General features: G+C 36.6%; 1 protein-coding gene across 8 annotated transcripts in view; it reads left to right on the plus strand.

The window, feature by feature from the left end:
- Positions 1-19,477, plus strand: part of TCERG1 (transcription elongation regulator 1) — a 56,949-nt gene that overhangs the window by 17,488 nt on the left and 19,984 nt on the right. For 5 of the 8 annotated variants that reach the window (XM_042448391.1, XM_042448399.1, XM_042448396.1 and 2 more), the window contains 10 exons: positions 2,023-2,265; positions 5,550-5,612; positions 7,082-7,282; positions 8,749-8,888; positions 12,276-12,364; positions 13,201-13,361; positions 13,920-13,986; positions 14,151-14,286; positions 15,226-15,315; positions 18,323-18,441. In XM_042448391.1, the coding sequence (XP_042304325.1) occupies positions 2,023-2,265; positions 5,550-5,612; positions 7,082-7,282; positions 8,749-8,888; positions 12,276-12,364; positions 13,201-13,361; positions 13,920-13,986; positions 14,151-14,286; positions 15,226-15,315; positions 18,323-18,441 (1,309 nt within the window). The remainder of the gene's footprint in view (positions 1-2,022; positions 2,266-5,549; positions 5,613-7,081; positions 7,283-8,748; positions 8,889-12,275; positions 12,365-13,200; positions 13,362-13,919; positions 13,987-14,150; positions 14,287-15,225; positions 15,316-18,322; positions 18,442-19,477) is intronic. The other 3 variants (XM_042448393.1, XM_042448394.1, XM_042448395.1) reach the window with 3 other exon arrangements.

The raw sequence follows: 19,477 nt of genomic DNA on the forward strand, positions 1-19,477 counted from the left end.
CTTAGAAAATATCTGGCCCTTGTGCTGTAACAGTTTAATGTATCTGTAATTCTTCTGCAGATTTAGGCCTGTTATAGACCGCTGCTTTGTGGCGGCCTGGGGCTGACTTTAGGGTTCGGAAATGCGGAGCGTCCACACGCTCCCGAGCCCTACCATGTGCACCCCCTGGTGCCATCATGGCTCGCCCCTGTCCACACGGGGGCCACCATGATGACATACGTGTGGTGCAGCCTCCAAATGGCGCCACACGTAAATCATCACTGCGCGTAAGGGTGCCAGTGGTGCCTTGGCGCATCCCAGAAAGATCCTTTCTATGCCTCCTGGAGGCCCCGCTGTTTAGTTGGTGCAGCCTATGGGAAAAAATGGGTGGATGCAGATCACCCTTTCAGGGCTGTCTATACAGCCTCTTAGTTATGAGAATGTTACTGAAAGTGTTTTATGGTATATTTTGAATTTTAATTCTTGGTTCTCATGTAGGCAGATGAGAAAACCTATACTGAATGACTTAATTTGAGATACTTCGTGACCTTAATAACAAATTGAGTGTATTGCAGGGTAGAAAAATGCCCCAAATGCACCCCCATGTAGGTGCAGAAACAAAGTTTCTCCATAACATCCAAACACCCAGAACTAGAAAACATATGCTCACATGAGATTGTGTCTTTGTTTTGCCTGTCAGCCTTCTTTTTGTGCAAAAAAGAAAGAAAGGAAATAAACCATCATACTGATTGTGTCTTAAAATACTGATATTTCATCTGTTGATTTTTTTTTAATATGGCAGGTATCTATAAGTCAGTGAGTACAATTCTTTGGTGTAGTAAATGTTACAATATGCAGTGTAGTAAATTGCCTTGTAGGTTTTGTTCTTTGCAAAATCTGCAAAAAAACCATGATGCAGGATTAAAATGTTCTGAATGCCAGAATGAGGCTTAAAGTGAGCAAATTCTATACTGCAACCAATTACATTTATTAGGTTGTCCTGCATTTTATGCATATTGGAATAAGCAACATTAACTCCTTAAATGCCTTCCATAGTAGTAGCATTCAAAGATATAGCCATGTTAGTTTGTAGAATCAGTACATAGAGAGATCTTGTTGCACATCTGAGACTAACTGAAAGAAAGAAATTGGCAACATGAGCTTTTGTAGACTTCAATCTACTTCCCCAAATGCATTTGGGGAAGTGGACTGAAGTCTACAAAAGCTCATGCTTTCAGTTTCTTTCAGTTCATCTCAAAGGTGTTACAAGACCTCTCTGCATCCTTAAATGCCTGCAGAATTCAATATTAAATACTAATGCCACTTGGAGGTGCTACAGGATTCTAGATTGCTTACAATGTCTCAATTCAAGGGGTAAAACATTGAGCACTGCTGACATGTTTTATATTTTTTTGTTATATTGCACATAGCTTGTGCACTCGAGTTGACCAAAATGGTAGTTTTATTGTTTGGGGTGGTTCTGTATTTTCTTGGTGTTATGTAAGTTGCTTATGCATTCATAAACTGACCATCTTTGCTGTTTGGTGAATCAACAGAAAACTTCTGCCACTGCTCTGGAGGTTTGTTAGGTGCATTATATGGAAAATGTGAAGGTGAAATAAAATGCTAGAACTGTCCTTTGAAGAAAGCTGAAAAATCTCAGTATCAGCTCTTTTCAGAAATTTACTTTACATAGGCAATTGAGGTGAGTGTGTGTATGAACAGAGTAAATGTTCAGAGCTGCAGAGATTGTTCCATGATTTGTTTCTCATAGCAGAAAACTTCTTTAAAGGGGGCTACAGTAACAGAGCACCTTGAAGATCCTAGCTATAATTTGTAAAACAATTTGTTATAATGGAGATCTGTACTGAAGTGAAATAATATGTTGCCTCTCTGAAAACTATATCAATACTGTATATATGTTTAAATCAGCTGAGATTATGCCCAGTTTAGCATCAGTGTACAAGGCACTGTTGGTTAGTCCTATTAAATATACAGCTGATACTGTATGATACAGTTTCAGATGTCTGTTTTCTTTATCAGCACCTACAACACAAGACCAGACCCCCAGCTCAGCTGTTTCAGTTGCCACACCTTCAGTCAGTGTTTCAACCTCTGCTCCTTCTGCTACGCCTGTGCAAACTGTACCACAGCCAGTCCCACAGACATTGCCTCCTGCAGTTCCTCATGCAGTTCCTCAGCCAACAGCAGCAATTCCGGCTTTTCCACCAGTAATGGTACCTCCATTTCGTGTTCCCCTTCCCGGCATGCCTATTCCACTACCAGGTAAATTGGGAAGTCACAACTGTCTTGTCAGTCCCATGTCCATGTTGTCAATTTGTTTGCACTCATGTGTCCACTGTGTATGGAATTTGCCTGAATCTCTTCATTTAAAATTTATTCTTCAACAAATTTGGAGTTATTAGACAATCCTTTGAAAGCAGAATTTCCAATATTTATTTTTATTGGAAATAAGCCGCATCCAGTCATGTGAAATACTATTTTGGCATGAGCAGAATACATCTTGTGCTTCAGAAAACATAATTTATTGATTTTACAATTAGTAGTTGGAAGAAATTCATCTTGTCTCTGGTACTTAGTTTGTGATCCTTTACATACTTATCTTGGGAGTAAGTCCTATTGAATCCAATGCATAGGATTGTGCCATAAAAATGTTATATTAGGCCTTACCTGTTTTAAAATTGGATGATGTCTGGTAGAAGTAGACTACAGCCTTCAAGTAAAATAAGGTACAAACAGCTTTTACATCAGGGTTGGAGAACCTGTAATTCTTCAGATGATGTTGGATTGCCATTCCCATCATCCCTGTAATCCAACAACATCAGGAGATCCACTGGTTTTCCAACCCTGTTCTCTGCAGATTGATTCTTAGGCTGACTAGTTCTCTGTAGAAACCCTTGTAGGCTAAAATGCAGGTTCAGAACAGGTTTTTGTATGTGTACTTGACAGAAAAGGTGTTGTAATCATGGAAAGTATTCAGTATTATACAAACAAACAAAGTTATTTGGATGTCAAGAAATGTGCAGATACAGAATACATAGATTGCAAAAAGGCTGTGACTGTTGGCATATTGACATTTGAAATAACATATGCTGTGTGGAACACACTGTAATTTTAAAGCTGTATCTGAGTGGACTACACTCCAGCTTAAATTCTTATAATATGAACCTTTCACTACAAAAATGGAGTGAGGTTTCACATCTGTATGATTTAAGAGAGAATTGGTACATTGTGAGCACCATGAGAAGATAAAATGCTGGTTTACTAAGTCTAGATCTGTAGAAGTTTTGAGAACTTGCATATGGCCCCTTTGCGTCTACTTCATTCTTTCCTTCACACAAACAAGGAAAATCTTTATTTAAAAGTAAATAAGCCATTGTATTCCCTGTTATCATGTATGGATGTGAGAGCTGAACAGTGAAAAAAGCAGATAGGAAGAAAATCAATTCATTTGAGATGTGGTGCTGGAGAAGAGTATTGAGGATGCCATGGACAGCCAAAAAGACAAACAAATGGGTCCTAGAACAGATCAAGCCAGAAATCTCCCTGGAAGTTCAAGGACAGCAGCCTCAGATTATCTAATTTGCAATCAATATCTGTACAACTATAAAGAGGGTTTACAGAATAACATTTGGCAAGACTAAGATTATATTTGTTGTTACCCCTTGAGTCTTGAGAAGGTACAACTCACTGGAAAAAACAATAATGCTAGGAAAAGTAGAGGGAACCAGAAAGAGAGGAAGGCACTGTCTTTATTCTTCTCTGTAGTTGCAGTCATGCAAATTTCTACATCTCTAACGCTTAACAAAGCCAATCTAGTGCAGTTACATATTGTGTGACATACCTGTAACTGGAACAGTGGGCCTCTTTTAGGACATTCAGGCAAATGGTACATTTTAACATGGTTGAGTTTGACAGTGAAAATGACTATTTTCCTGAGAAATCTTTATGGATAAAATCTTAATTCAATTAACTTTTATATTTATTTGCACATACTAGTTTCTAGTACAATCCTATGCATGTTTATGGAGAACTGTATACACAGTTGGGCTTACTTTTCTAGTAAGTGTGTTTAGGATTACAGCCCTAGCTTTAATTTTCAGGCACATTCAGAATATGGTTAACAAGATTAACCTCTGCATTCATTACAGGTTTTATAGCATTAATTCACCCTAGCATATATCAGCAAATACTCTGCTTGACCTGCCAGGTTGCTTTTTGTTCCATGCATGAATAAAGCTTGGGAATCTTATTAGAATATTGGACATTATCTTCAAGACTGATAAAATACAAAAACCTTTGAATGATATTATAGTTTATTGCATAGAACACTCTCTTTGAGAAACATTTTGATTTTTGTGTTTTGAATTTATATTTTTTTCTTTAAAGCACACCCCCCCCCCCCCGACAGTAAAATATAATTTTTTCAGGAATTCAGAGAATTACTTTTTGCATTTCAAAACTGGAAGATACTGTAACAATTTGGTTTTTCTCATGTAGTAGCCTTCTTTAAATGATCTCTTGTTGGGAATCTCACTCCAATTCCTTTATTTTCCTTCCTCATTTTCTGGTTACCTTATCCTATGTGACCTGTCAATATCATTTTTCAATTAAAATACAGTTCTTGAATCTGTTCTTCTTAACTAGGAAACTTAATTTCAGTTAATTTCAAAGGTGCTACAAGATCTCTCTACATTAATGGTGCCCAGTAAATGCTATCCTAATCACAAGATGGAAAATAGTTCACATTTGGCTTGGATAACACGTAAAGGGCTATCCTTGAATTGATATAGGAGTGGGAGAGATGAGAGAAGATGTATGGGAGTGCAGATAGAGTGATATAAAAAGAATGGTACAAAAGTACAGTTCTTCTTACTCAGTTTTACACCATTCTTTTTTAATCACCATGTATAGGCTGCTAAATAGCCATCAACTCAGTTTTTTGTTTCTTCTCTCCATATCTTGTCTCCTCTTATTTCACTTCACTTTCTTATACTTCCCCCAAAACTGGTACACCTGTGCCTCATAGTATGATATTGTCCTTTTAGTATTACTGTTTTCTCTTGTTTCCCAAAATAAATACATTCCTACAGCTTCAGTCCATTGCATACTTGGGATTCAGCCCTACTGAACACAGTGGGATTTCCTTCCAAGTAGTTATATATATGATTGGGCTGCCTGAGATGTTTTGCCAAATACTGGGTAAAGTTCTAGAGAATAAAATAAGTATGGACTATCTTTTTAGCACTGTTTCTCAAAGGTCAAGGAATCTACCCACACTTAATCTAAATCCCTGGGTCATCCCACAATTTTAAAGGACCATATCTGTTGTCCTTTGAGTCTTCTTGCTCAGCATAAATCAAGGCTATTGCAGGAACTGTGATCAATCTGACATCACTTCAATAAAATGTTATCCCTGCTTGTTGTTTATTGCCATTGAAAAAAATGGCTTGCTAAATTTGTAGCAGGTGACTGATACTGCTCAGATTCCCAGTGGTAGCTGACATACAGTGGCAGCTTTCCAACATGCTTGCTTATCCATTTTACAGGTGTAGCAATGATGCAAATAGTCAGCTGCCCGTATGTAAAGACAGTCGCTACCACCAAGACCGGTAATTTTTTAAAACCATCTTAGTCTGTTTTGTCTGTAAGTTGGCATGGTAGTGAATGTTGTTGTTTTTATCTTTTATTTGCTTTCCCCAAATAACTGGATCTCTAACTTTATTTTCAAAGTACACTTATACAGATTTCACATGTAGCCAGCAAGAAACCTTCCAAATTAACTGACAATATTACCTTACATAGTACAAAATCTTTTCAATTTAAATTATTCTATTCATGTGAATCTCTTCCATGTCCATATTTTGCTTTTGTTGTTCTTTGTGGGATACAGTGTTTTGGTTTTTTTCCTCTCCTGCCATCTGTACATTGATCAGACTTTGTTTGCATGTTAGTGTGCTTGTGTATGTGTATATATATATGTATGTATGTATGTAAAATTTTTAAACTAAACTTTTAATGTTGTTCTAGATACATACAGTTTCACAGAAAAAGCAGTTTGTGGTCAGAACCATGTACTTACACTCAGTACAAAAGTTAAGAGTTGAATCACTAAATCTATTCTGTATGCCAAGATCCTAAATCATAGTACATTTAAGGAGAAAAATACTTAAAAGTTATGTCAATTTATTCCTTCTGCTGCTTAAATAAAGTGAGGAAATGATTCTGTCATTAATTTAACTTTATACTTTTTTTCTTTCTAAAACTTCCAGATAAAGTTCAGCTCAAAATAGTAATAATAATAAAATATGCCCTATCTTTTTCTAAAAATCTTCACAAACTTTATGAAACATTAAACTAAACCCAAGAAGAAGGGAATCAGACACCTACATGCCAGATCTAAACATTTGATCCAGCCTCCCCGAAATGGCTGCTAACGCTAATGATAATTTGAGCTCAATAAGTGTACTATGCTCTGTTCACCTACCTGAACAGAGTTTCTCTTGCTGGATCACAAATTCTGAGCAATCAAGAAAGAGAAGTAAGAGACATAAGAGAGATTATTTGCTGATAGATATTCACTGCATCTGTACAATAAAATCTGGCTTTTTATTTTAATACTCGCAGCCACTGTAATTTCTTTCAGAGAACTTATTCTTCACTGAATGTTGATCCTGATCCATATATAGAGTATATGGAATTGGGAATACTTTATTCTGTGGAAGGTGCAGAGAATCGTTTAATTCTGCTCTTGATCTTTATACATAGTGTATAGTATTGGGAAATAAATACAGTTGGTTTCTTAACACTTATAAAATGCTGTGAGCTCACATGATATGTAAAATTCCACCTACATTTTGTGTTGTAAGCAGCTAGGTGTACAATTAAACAAGAGCCGCTAGTGAGTAGTGTAACAAGTGTGGTTTACTAACATCAGAATACATTTTAGAAAGAATATGTCATCTTCAAGTGTTAGTTGTTTTGTTTCCTTTATATGACATTATAAATGCTGGATTCATTTTGGTTCTTAAGAGTCAAAAATGTTTCTTTATCAATACTTTTGTTGCCTCCTCTGACCTAGGTGTCTTGCCAGGAATGGCTCCTCCTATTGTACCTATGATCCATCCTCAAGTTGCAATTGCTGCATCACCCGCTACATTGGCTGGAGCAACAGCAGTCTCTGAATGGACAGAGTATAAAACAGCAGATGGGAAGACTTACTACTATAACAATAGGACACTGGAATCAACATGGGAGAAGCCACAAGAACTAAAAGAGAAAGGTAAAGTATTTAATTTTACATCCTGTATGCTATTTACAATGTGTTTTGCAAAATTAGGAAAGCTCTTAACTGATGAATTTGTGCATACCACTCTGCACGTGTACAAAAGTTTGTTTAAAATATTGCTCATTAACAAGATTCCAGCATAACATACAAAATTAATAAAACAAGAATTAAAATTAAAGTACAGATACAGAACCCATAGTGAAACTGAAAATTTTACTGAGGTACATTAAAATGGGCAAATTCTTAATCAAATGGACTTGTTTTTAGGAGGTGGCAAAACAGTATTTATGCTGCTGCCTGTCATATTTGTTGAAGGACAGAATTCAAAACACAAAGTGCCATATCAAAAAGCACCCTGCTTTCTGCTTGACTAAACAATCAGGCAGCTTGACTTTTGGATCACTGTGAATTAGTAGGCTTCTACCACTCAGTTTGCTTTTCAGGGTTACATCCTATCTCACTATTCCTTGGTGTCATGTTCATTATTTATCTCCCTTTCCTGGTCATTTATACAATCTGTCATTCATCTTTTCAATTTCAATTACTATCATCATAGTATTACTCTTCAGTCTCCTTTTGTGTGCTTGTTTTTGTAGTGGTCTTTAAACAGCTGTCGAATCACATATCCGTCTAGCCAAACACATCTTTCCAAATGTTCTGTCAGTATCTTAAACTGAACATCAAAGTTCGAGATCCTGTTTTTTCCACCCACTAATACTTTCTTATACCACATGTTACTGTGTTTTCTTTTTTTAGGTAAGTATCTAGTGTGTTTGTGTGTGTGTGTGTGTGTATGTAAAAATCCTATGTGACCAAAATATAGGAAATTATATGTTCTACTGGTTCTTCATCCTTAAATTCATCTTATATCTATCTTTTCTTTTCCTTGTTCTCTTTTCATTATTATTTCTAATAACTTTGAAATTAGTTAGGTAGCTTGACTAGATGTGTTTGAAAGTAACTGATAAAAGCATTCCATGGAATAGTTATCTCAAGTTAATTTTCCAAATAATCTCTGCATTTCTGGCAGTCCAATTTAGCTGTTGCACATATTAGGTTAAAGGGATTACATACCCCCCCCCCCCCCGGACTCTTCCTGTTAGAAACAAGCTCTATCCTGGGCCTAAAATGCCTGAGGAGCATGGCAAAATGCCCATCATGCCCTGACAGGTCATTTGGGACAAAAATTATTAAAGTACTGGGGAGTCCTGGGGGCCTCTCAGATCACCTTGTGGACTGCATGTGGCCCAGAGACTGCACTTTCTCCGCCGTCCACAGCTTCCCCCTCTCCAATTATTTTTGTTTGCCAAAATTAAAATTTTCTACCGTTGTGTTTGTTGAATACTGGTAATAAATATTATACTGATAAATGTATACGTGATTTTGAATTTACAAACTTCAATAAAATAATAAATGAATAATAATGTAAAGATTAAGAGTGCTTTTTTTTTCTTTTTTAGAAAAAGTAGAAGAAAAAATGAAAGAAAGCATTAAAGAACCTACTGAGGACCCATTGCCTATGGAGACAGAAGAAGAAGAACCTAAAATTGAACCTATCAAGGAGCTCATAAAGGAGGTAAAAGACGTAACACACATACAGGTGAACTTATTATTTTTATTCTGTTAATGTCTGAAAGCAGGTCTATATCTGATATTTCACTTGCTCTGTAATGCCAGTATAACATAGCTTTTTTTTCTTTCCCCCTCCACATTGCAGCCTTATCATTTTTACTCTGTTAATGTCTGAAAGCAGGTCTAAATCTGATATTTCACTTGTTCTGTAAGGCCAGTACAGCATAATTTCCCCCCCTCCACATTGCAGCTTTTGGCAGCACTCAAAACCTGGTTCTTGACAGTTTCCCAGCCCTCTGGAGTTTCCAGGGTGAACAGGCAGTTTCAGGGTAGGAGGAGATTGCTTCTCCTCCCATTTCTATTGATAGAAATAGTTCTGTAAATGGATGCCCACCACTGGATTTTGTCCATAAAGCTATAAGTAAATAGTAGAATTAAGGGCAAGCTAAAGTTAAATAATAATTTAATAACGAACCTAAGAGAAGCACCAATCCTCTCTACTCTCTCTGCTGTGGCACTGCTTTGGATCTTTTTGAATACCTGGGCAGCAGTGTTGACACTTTATCATTTCACCTCAAACAAGCTCTGAGAGAGTAGAAGGCATCAGTGTTTCTTTTAAGTTCTGGAGTGGAATAAGCTCTGTCCTTTAGTCAGTCTTGAGAGCATGACCTCCTCCTGCTTCCCTAACCCTTTCTGTCCTGGAGAGAAAGAGAGGAGTGAGGAGGGTATATGGAACAGCTGCCTCTGCTGAGAGTGGAGAGTAGGTAAGCTGTCTGGACCATGACCTCTGGCAGGGCTCATCCTGAACCATTGCTGCTTCTTCCCCCACATTTTTCATCACTGCCTTGGTTTTTTGGGATGAGGTGCTGTTTCATGTTCATGCATATTCATTAATATACATGAATGTGCAAATGAAAATATGCACCCTAAACAAACAAATATTTTTATTCAATCTACTACATTGAGTCGGGGCCATGATATCAGCATTTAGATGAAAAGGGTCACAAAAGTAACAATCTGTAAGATCCTCTGAGAGCATTTGTCTATGAACAGCAGGATATAAATACAATTAATTAATTAATTTAAAAGTTTGAGAACCACTGCTGTGTTTAATCCTGTCTGTGTATTGCTGTGGAATACAGTTGTACCCCTTAGTTACTTATAGTTCCTGTAGCAGATGAAAGGCAACCACAGCATTTCAAACGAGTCATTGAATGTTTGTTCCATTGCTTGTCTAATTTGATTTGTCGCTTTCTCTAAGAAGATGATTTCCAAATTCAGTTACATGAGTTATCTATACACATTATGTTGAATTTCCATTTACTTATGGTGGCTTGTCTTGCTGCCAACAAGGAGAAGGAGGTAAAATCCTTATTGGCAGCTTTTCAACCTGTATTATGACAACTAGACCAAGATCCAGATTGATGTGTTCAGATTTACTGATACTAATTTCTTTTCTTACCTGTTGCAAAACCCATGGACCATTGATCATTCCCTCCTTACAGGAAAATGAGGAATATAGTCACATCCTCAACACATCAAGCTGCCTTTATTAATGGGTGCCAATTTAATAGGGGTGTTAATCCTGCTTCCAGTACTGTATATATATTTTTGATTGTGTGTTATAATGAGCAGTTTATAATTGTAATTTATTTATGATTGAAACCATCCCCTTAGATTTAGAGGTATGCGTCCCCCATCATACTTGCAAAAGCAGAGAACACTTCACTACCTTGATGTGCTTCTGCTTTCAAACATAGGGAGCACTCTGCTACCTTGATGTGCTTCTGTATTCAGACTCAAAAAGTGAATCTAATTTATCTGAAACTATGCATTTATAGAAGATGATAGATTACCTCTGATTTGTTGCTTTCTTCCTTTGCTGCTTTGAGGGGAAAATATAAATTAATCTGTGTAAAACTTGTTCAGTTAGTAAATCATAATATTTTGTCTGGATGAAAGATGAGTGAGCATAACAGGATACGAAATGGTGGATGGTGAAATTCCAGGACTAGTACAGTGGACCTTGGGTTTGTTTGGAATGGTTTGTTCCTGATACACATTTCTTTGATCTAACTGATCTAAAACTATTTTAATAGAAGAAGTTGGTGCAGTTGAAATGCAGTGTCATATTTGTGGATTTCAGGGATACCCAGCCCCTCTTCTGTTACATTTTGAGATGTCATTTTTCAAAAAAGTTTTAAACTGCTTCTTTTTTTTTTTTTAAAGTATGAATTGAAGCTATATTGCCAGGTTTTGAGATGCAGTATTATCAGAAGAGCATGGAAGAGAAAATTTAATTTGAGCAGGACTTTTATTTAAATTTCCAGTACATAATGTATCCATTACAGACTAAGTTTTGGTTGATTGTTCATATTTATTTTCATTTGCTTTATTATTTCATTATGATATTCCCATACAGTAAATTGTTAAGATTAGTTGGAGGTGGTATCCTTATATCTTCTATTAGTTTGATATAAGTTCAGACCTGTATTGCGTCTTCCTTCCTCGGGATTCGTTATGGGGTTAGCAAGAATGGTTTGGGGCAGGTTTTTCCAGTTTTAACTGTTTGAACAATATCCTATCTGTCAGGGCTCTACTACAATGACACAGAATACTGGCAGCATGCAATCCTGTTTGGTCCCCTTGTTTAAAGGGGGATTATGAACTAAGGTGGAATGTAATTGATCCTATTTTGGATAATAAACAAAACATATTGGCAATTCACCAATAGTATGTTCTTTAATTAAGGAATTTATGAGATGCAATGTTTGATTTTACAGTTCTTCTCAAAAACAGAACACAATCATTACTGTGTACTGCAGTGTTATTTAGGAACTACTGCATTTTTAAAGAATAATTGTAGTGGCTGAAATGTTAAATGTCAATTCTGTTTAGAAATTAAAATATCAACAACAAAATTGTTAAGTTTTTTTCAGAACAAATAGCAAAAGATAGAGGAGAAAGATACGTACATACAAATTTGACAGCTCATATATTGCCAAGCTGTTAAGAAATGTTTTCCTTAAAAAAAAAAAACACCCGCTTGGTATATATTGAATCTTAGTATAAGTAAACCATTTTTATTAAGAAAACATGTTATGCGATGTTCAACTGTTGCCTAGACTTGATTATGTTCTAAAACATCAGGGAGTTTTTTGGTGTTTTTGTTTTGTTTTGTTTACTTTTTATCACAATTAGTTGAAGAGAATTAAATCCTATAGTATGACTCCACTTGTTCAAGCTTTTTCTACCACTCAGTATGCCTTAATTATGCTAGGTTTTGCTTGCACTAGTAATTCTGCTAGTAGTTGTGCAACTATTATTTATTTTTTTGCTGATATTATTGTTGAATACAACCCAGTAGCTAGTCTTGAAGTATAACTGATTTCCACAGCTTTTGTTCTCTCATCAGGAGCCAAAAGAAGAAGAAATGACTGAAGAAGAAAAGGCAGCTCAGAAAGCAAAACCTGTGGCTACTACTCCTATTCCTGGTACTCCATGGTATATAACTTACTTTCTTAAATTTATGAATGTATTAGACATTTTTATGTACTTCATATTGTAAAAAATTAATATTGGAATCAACAACGTAATCAACATAAACTTTTGATTTTAAAATCCTATAGTAATGGTATCAGTAGCATTGAGTGGGTTTATATATTTTGTAATTAAAAAAGGGAAAATGGATTTTTAGGTTTTTGTCTGTCAAACTGACAACTCACTAGACATTGATGACAGAAGTAGCCACAGTCCACATCTAATTGCTTTACATATGATTGAATCCAGTTGACATATTGCCTGATTAGAGTTCTATTTAGGACACTCCGGCTGGCCGGAAGAGTTGAGGAGGTGATCTTTATTGATTCTCCCCTCATCCCCGCCCCCACCTACCAAACTGTTTGAGAAGATACCTACAGAACAGATACCCATTGGCATGGGGACTGCAGGGAGCAATGGAAATCAGCCAAGATCACCTTCTGTTCCTATTCTGCCATCAGCAGAGCAGCAGTTCGCATCTGAATCTCAAGAGCAAAAGAGGAGGAGAGGGGACAATCCAAGACAGTCAGGTGCGATTAAATACCAAAGATTTTGGCTTTGGGAATAAGCACCAAATATAGTGTGGCTTTTTTCTGAGTAAATATACTTAGATTTGTATTGAAGGTGCTGAAGTCTCCATTACACAAGGAATTGGAGGCCCTTTGTTTTATGAACAGAAGCCTGACCTGTGGATTATGGACCCACTGGTAGGTGCAGAATTGTCTGCTAGTGACTCATGAATATGAAATAAAATCAAATAGAATACACCAAAATTGAGAATTTGTGGCATTTTTTCCTAGGTGTGTGGTTTGGACTGGTGATGAACGAGTTTTCTTTTACAATCCTACCACGCGTCTGTCTATGTGGGACCGACCAGATGACTTAATAGGAAGAGCTGATGTAGATAAAATTATTCAAGAACCTCCTCACAAAAAAGGAATGGATGATGGGAAAAAACAAAGTAAGAAAAAGTGTTGCCCTGATTTTCTTCTTCGATATTTTGTCATTTTAAATATGAATTCTAACTTTTGTTCGTATTTTGAAGCAGTATAAAAGTGGAGTGGGTAAAATTAATGGTTCACAGGTGATTGTTGGGACTACACTGTGATTAATCCACTTTTGTTGCCATGACAATTACGTTTACATAATATTAGGAAATCTGATACAATTATTCTTTACTTTTTATAAAATATGTGCAAGTAAAACCATTTTTTTTTTAAAAAAGCCAGTATGGTGCCAAATAAAAGATAGAGCACAAAACAGATGAAAAATAAGCTATAAGTTAAAACACCATTACATTAAAATACAGATTAAAACACTGAGTAGCAGGAAACATAATTCTACTCCATAGGGCATTCACCTGTTTAGCAAGAATGCTTTTGCATGCTGCCAGAATGCCTCCTCAGGGAAGGGGTGTGGTAGGCACACTAGTCTCAACTGAGCAAAAGAGCTTCTGGCCATAACTAGCATATGTGATGAAGTTTGCCTACAAGAATGCTAATAAAAATCTTTCTTACAGTAAAAGAAGAGCATGAAATGTTAGAAGAAACTAACGATGATGAGCCTATTAAAGCAAAGAAGCGGAAGTAAGTCAAGAGTAATATTGCATGATCAACTCACCCATGAACCTACCTAAGCTTAATTAGTTCTTCAGTCTGAACCAGGCTTTAGGCTTTTGTGAATTTGGAAAATCAGAGATTTAATTATATTGATGTTTCTTCATAGAATTTTACATGTTTCTATTTTGTAGGAAAGAAGATAGCAAAGACATTGATTCAGAAAAGGAGGCTGCAATGGAAGCTGAAATCAAAGCAGCTCGAGAGAGAGCTATTGTCCCTTTGGAAGCGCGAATGAAACAGTTCAAGGATATGCTACTAGAGAGAGGGGTCAGAAACTATTATTTTATTAAGTTAGCAGGAACATTGTAAATTTCTAATTTATTGTTGGCTATTAATTATCATATACACATATGTTTTTAAATTAGAAGAAGGACAAAACTTTCACATTGTGGTAGGAATGTACTGAGAATTATTTTTTGTGTGCTACACAGTGGTTATAGTCCTGCCCTATAGGGTGACTGGCCTAGATTTGTTGCCATGATAAATAAAGTAAGTATTATTTCTAATGAAATAATTGACAGATCTAGAAGGTACTTCTTTACCCAGTCCCTCCAGCTAGTTGTCTTTAAAAGGTTTTTGCCACCCTCAGGGTTATTACAGTGTACTACAGAGAGTACTGCAGTATCTGGACCACTGCCTGGAAAAAAATCAAATCATTATCTAAAATGAGAACTTGCGGAGACAGAAAATTCTGGGTTTTTAACTGCATTTTTTTTAAAAAAAAAGTCATAAGTCTATGAACTGTCATAAGTTTTCAACTTCCAGCTCTTTTTGTTTTACCTTGGCCCCAATTGATTCCTGCACAAAACCCTCCAGTTTATTCCAGAGTCTGAAGAATACTGTATCATTTAGAAAGAAATATGAAGGCATAGGAACCTGGAATACAGAACTTCAAGGCTTTCTTTTGATGTAGCAGTTTTTAAATGTCACACAGTAGTGGTTATTTTAATGAGTAATTAGGCGTGTGTTAGTTCTGTGTAATTATGTAGATGTTTTCAGGGCCAATTAGTGTGGAGATTTGCCATGCTGACCTCCTGCAGCTCATCATCTATTAGTGATGAAACTGCTGTATGGGTTTCAGTCATGACTCCCTTTTTAACAGATGTCCTGTAGGTTTCAAGCAGAATTGTACAACCCGTGTGTCTTAGGATGAATTTAAGTGCCAGAAAAAAGTCACCATTCTTTCCCCCACTTCTCTTTTTTTAGGTTTCTGCTTTTTCTACTTGGGAGAAGGAGCTACACAAGATAGTTTTTGATCCCCGATATCTGCTTCTTAATCCTAAAGAAAGGAAACAGGTAAAAGGAGATGACTAATAAGTCTATATTGAAGATGAGAAATAAAGTAAGTCAGTGGTATCTGACTTATTGAGTGTTTTTCAGGTTTTTTGCATTGTTATTTTCCAATCTAACTTTGGTAATATTTGAGGTTTCAAATAATTGATAATGGGTATGGAAAAAAGGGTAAGGTTCCTGTGTATTTCTCATTTAAGAGAAAATGACATTTTCTGTTGCAAGCAGAAAGCTTCACGTGCAAATGTATATGTGGGTACAGAGTTGTCCACTTCACAAATAGGAAACCTTATACCAGAGAAATTGTATAGGAATAACCAGCCTAACTGCTAGAAAAAGTTGCATTCATTTTATTTAGAATCAGCTCCAGTCTCCATAAAGTATTTCTTTTGTAGAGATGGTAATGAGAATTGTAAAAATTTGCAAATAAGAATCATCAGCGTTCATTTATCATTATAGTTTTTAGACATTTTACCAGAGTTTCCTTTATGTAGTATAAAAAAAGAAAGAATGGCCTGTTACAGACTGCCAAAATAAAGCTGCTTTGGGTCTCTTTGGAGGTATGCTGTTTAAATGATGCATGCATCCTAAGAATCCGGAAGCTGCACCAAAGCTGCACTCCAGTCCTTAGGAATGGAGTGTGGATTTGGTGTGACCTCCGGACACTTAGGACCCATGCATCATTTAAATAGCATACCTCCAAAGAGACCCAAAGCAGCTTTATTTTGGCATTCTGTAACAGGCCAATGTTCCTTTACTTATAATTCTCATCACACTTCTCTTGGTGTGAATTGTGCTTCTTCTCTTTGATTGTGACATATGAGGCAACATTTGAGTATACAACAATACTTTTTTTCCTGAATGTCTTGAACAGTAGAAATTCCTTCTTTTTATGCCTCTTTTCCTGTGGGTTCCTAACTGTTTCCTTTGGGAGCCATATGGAGCCATAAACAGACATTTCTGTCACTGCTGTATCATTGAACACTGATCAAATTTTATATAATTTTTTATATAAAAGCCCACCTTACTGCTGTCATATCAAGTGGAGTTCCCAATTCAGCATTTTGCTTCAGGTACCAAATTAATGCTCATGCTTCTGTTTTGTTTTGTTTTTTAATGATGATCCTGTACTTCAAAAAAGTCATTCAAGTACAGTTGTGCTGGTGTAAAGGCAAAGGTACTCATGATTCTGAATCCTACTAAGAGGCCCTGATGTCTTCAATGAACTTAATCCTACCACATTATTAAATACAAGAGTAAGCCTGATCAAACTAAAGCTTTGTATCCACTAAAGCTTCCTTCCATTCCACTGAGGAGGAAGATCAGCCTTCCCCACATCTTAGAGCACCTGTAGCTACAAATAGCTCTGCAGGGGAAACAGCAGCAGTAAGAATAATGAGCTTGGGTTTGTTTGTTTGTTTGTTTCCTTTCTTCATCTTGGCTTCCCCTAATTTATCAGATGCAGATTGGCCTTATATTATAAACAGCAGTGAAGTTGACTACGGAGATAAAACATTCCCCATATCTAGTGGTCAGATCCTCACAGTCTGTTCAGGTGTATTCACTTGAGGGATGCTTCACAAAATTCCTTCTGCCAATCCTTCCAGACCCACATGCCAAACTGTTCACATGGGAAATTAATTGTCAAGAGATTACTGCTCAGTCTGCATGGACTTTTCAGCAGGCCTGTCACAACATACATTGACTAGAGTAAAAAGCCACCTGTCTCGCCTTTCTCTGCTCCCAAACACTTTGCCTTCATCGTCACGTATTTCAGTGAGCCCTTTGGTATCAACTGGGGTTTAATTCCAGGACCCTCTGGATAACAAATCCATGGATGGTCAAGTCTCATCATATACAGTAGGATAGTAAGATGATGACTATTATATGAAATGACAAAAAGCAAGGTATGCTTTTTGGATTTTATTTTATATTTAAAAATATTTTCAGGCAATGTATGGTTGAATCCAACGTATGGTTGACTGCAGTAAAAATAGATGACATGATGAAAATGTCGTAAGATTTGCTCAAGAGTACTTTCCAGAATAATGGAAACCCAAAATGTGCTGATAGCCTCTTGAGTTCTGAGGCTAAACTATGCTTACCTTCCCATTCTTCTAATATGGAAGATTCTGAGGAAAGTGGTGCTGCAAAGTGCAAAAGTAGTTCTGGTGGCTTCATATTGGCCTGAGAGGCTATGGTTCTCCCTGTTGTCTCATGTGTCAGTAGAGTATCCATTGTGTCTTGGTCTCTCCACAAGTTACTAATACTGTATAAGGCCCCATCATTCATCCAGATCAGCTGCACCTAGCCTCCTGAAGCACTTGTAGTTGTTAGGTGTTCCAGCAAAGTGATAACCTCTCTTTTTTCTCCCTGTCATCCTTCCATATCAGAAATGTATATACAACCATCTCAAAAAGCATGGCTTTAAGTTAAGTTAAGGAAATTGAATCAAATATATCCTGGAATTTCTGTAATCGATTTTGGACTTCTTGTTGTTGTTGTTGTTGTTGTTGTTGTTGTTATTATTATTATTATTATTATGCTTTATTTATATAGCGCTGTAGATTTGCACAGCACTGTACATACAAACAATAAAACTTATGAGTAAAATTGCCCCTGGCATACAATCTAAGAAATAATAGCATAATACATATAAATAATACATAATGCTCCAAATACATAAAGGTAAAGGTATTCCCCATTGACAAGATTGTCAAGTCGTGTCTGGCCATAGGGGACGGTGCTCATCTCAGTTACTAAGCCGAAGAGCCAGCATTGTCAGAGACTACTCTGTGATCATGTGGCCAACATGATTGCACAGAATGTTGTTTACCTTCCCACCAGAATGGTACCTATTTATGTACTTGCATTTGCTTGTTTTCAAACTGCTAGGTTGGCAGAAGCTGGGACTAGTGATGGGAGCTCACTCCATCATGCAGCACCCAGGCCTTGAACTGCCAACCTGCCAATCTTGCAATCAACATGGTCATACTTCTTGCTTTTTCTTTAGGTATTTGATCAGTATGTCAAAACCAGGGCAGAAGAAGAACGCAAAGAAAAGAAAAACAAAATAATGCAGTCCAAGGAAGATTTCAAGAAAATGATGGAAGAAGCAAAGATTAACCCAAGGTATGACTGTTTTCTCCCATTTATATTTAAAAAGTTCTTTTTCTGATAACACGATGGGATTCCTTTACTTGTGCGCTACGTTTCACTGTTTCTACACTCATTGAAAAGACTTAGTCTTGCTTGCACTCTTCTCAACAAGTTTTCTGTCATTGTCATTTTCACACAAATTCTAAAACTTATTACAAGATATACAACAATTCTAAATATTTTGCATGATGTGGAGAATGGATTTATTTGCTTTAAATGTGCACATGTCAAGTTCCCCAACCTTTCAGCTTTTATTGTCTGTCGGAAACAATAACAAAATATCCAGTACGTATAGTAGAGAGCTTGTATTTCTTTAGCATTATGTAAATATGAAGCATACCACTGTCAGTCACTGTGTGGATTATATTACTGGAATTGTTTACAGCATTTGGCAGCAGTTTTAAAAGCTAATAGCCTCACTCCAACAATCTGTACAAATAGGCCATAGCTACAAAAGGCATTCCACAGTCAGTAGTGGATTGCTGAATTGCAAGTTGGTTTCCACAGTTAATTCACAGTGAAAGCAAGGTGTCATTGATATGTTATTTGACAGTATATAACCACTGCCATATTTAAAATTTATTTGTTCTCTATTTGCTTAAATCTGGAAGGATTGGTTGAAGTAGAACTTCACACTAATACCCAACCACAACTCTAATGGAACTTACTTCTTCTCTCCTATTCAGCCCTCTGTGCTGCAAAAAAACCTGTTCTGCATTGGGATTGGGAATCCAGTTATTATTGGACTGCCACTCCCAGTAGTTCTGGGCCCCATGAGAATGATGAGAATGGTGGGAGTTGCAGTTCAACAATGTCTGAATGGCCTTGTAATTCCCATCCTTGCTTTAGAGTTTCCCAGCCATCCAGGGCATTTTTTTAGAGTCCACAGGGGCTCCAGGTTTGACTGGCTCTGCTGATGGAAGCACATTCATTAGTACAACAACCCCACAGAATCTTGGCCATTTATTTTGCAGTTACTCTCCACCTGGGTGAGCTCATTATTGTTGTT

Source organism: Sceloporus undulatus, chromosome 2, assembly GCF_019175285.1.
Source record: "Sceloporus undulatus isolate JIND9_A2432 ecotype Alabama chromosome 2, SceUnd_v1.1, whole genome shotgun sequence".
NCBI classification, from domain to species: Eukaryota; Metazoa; Chordata; class Lepidosauria; order Squamata; family Phrynosomatidae; genus Sceloporus; species Sceloporus undulatus.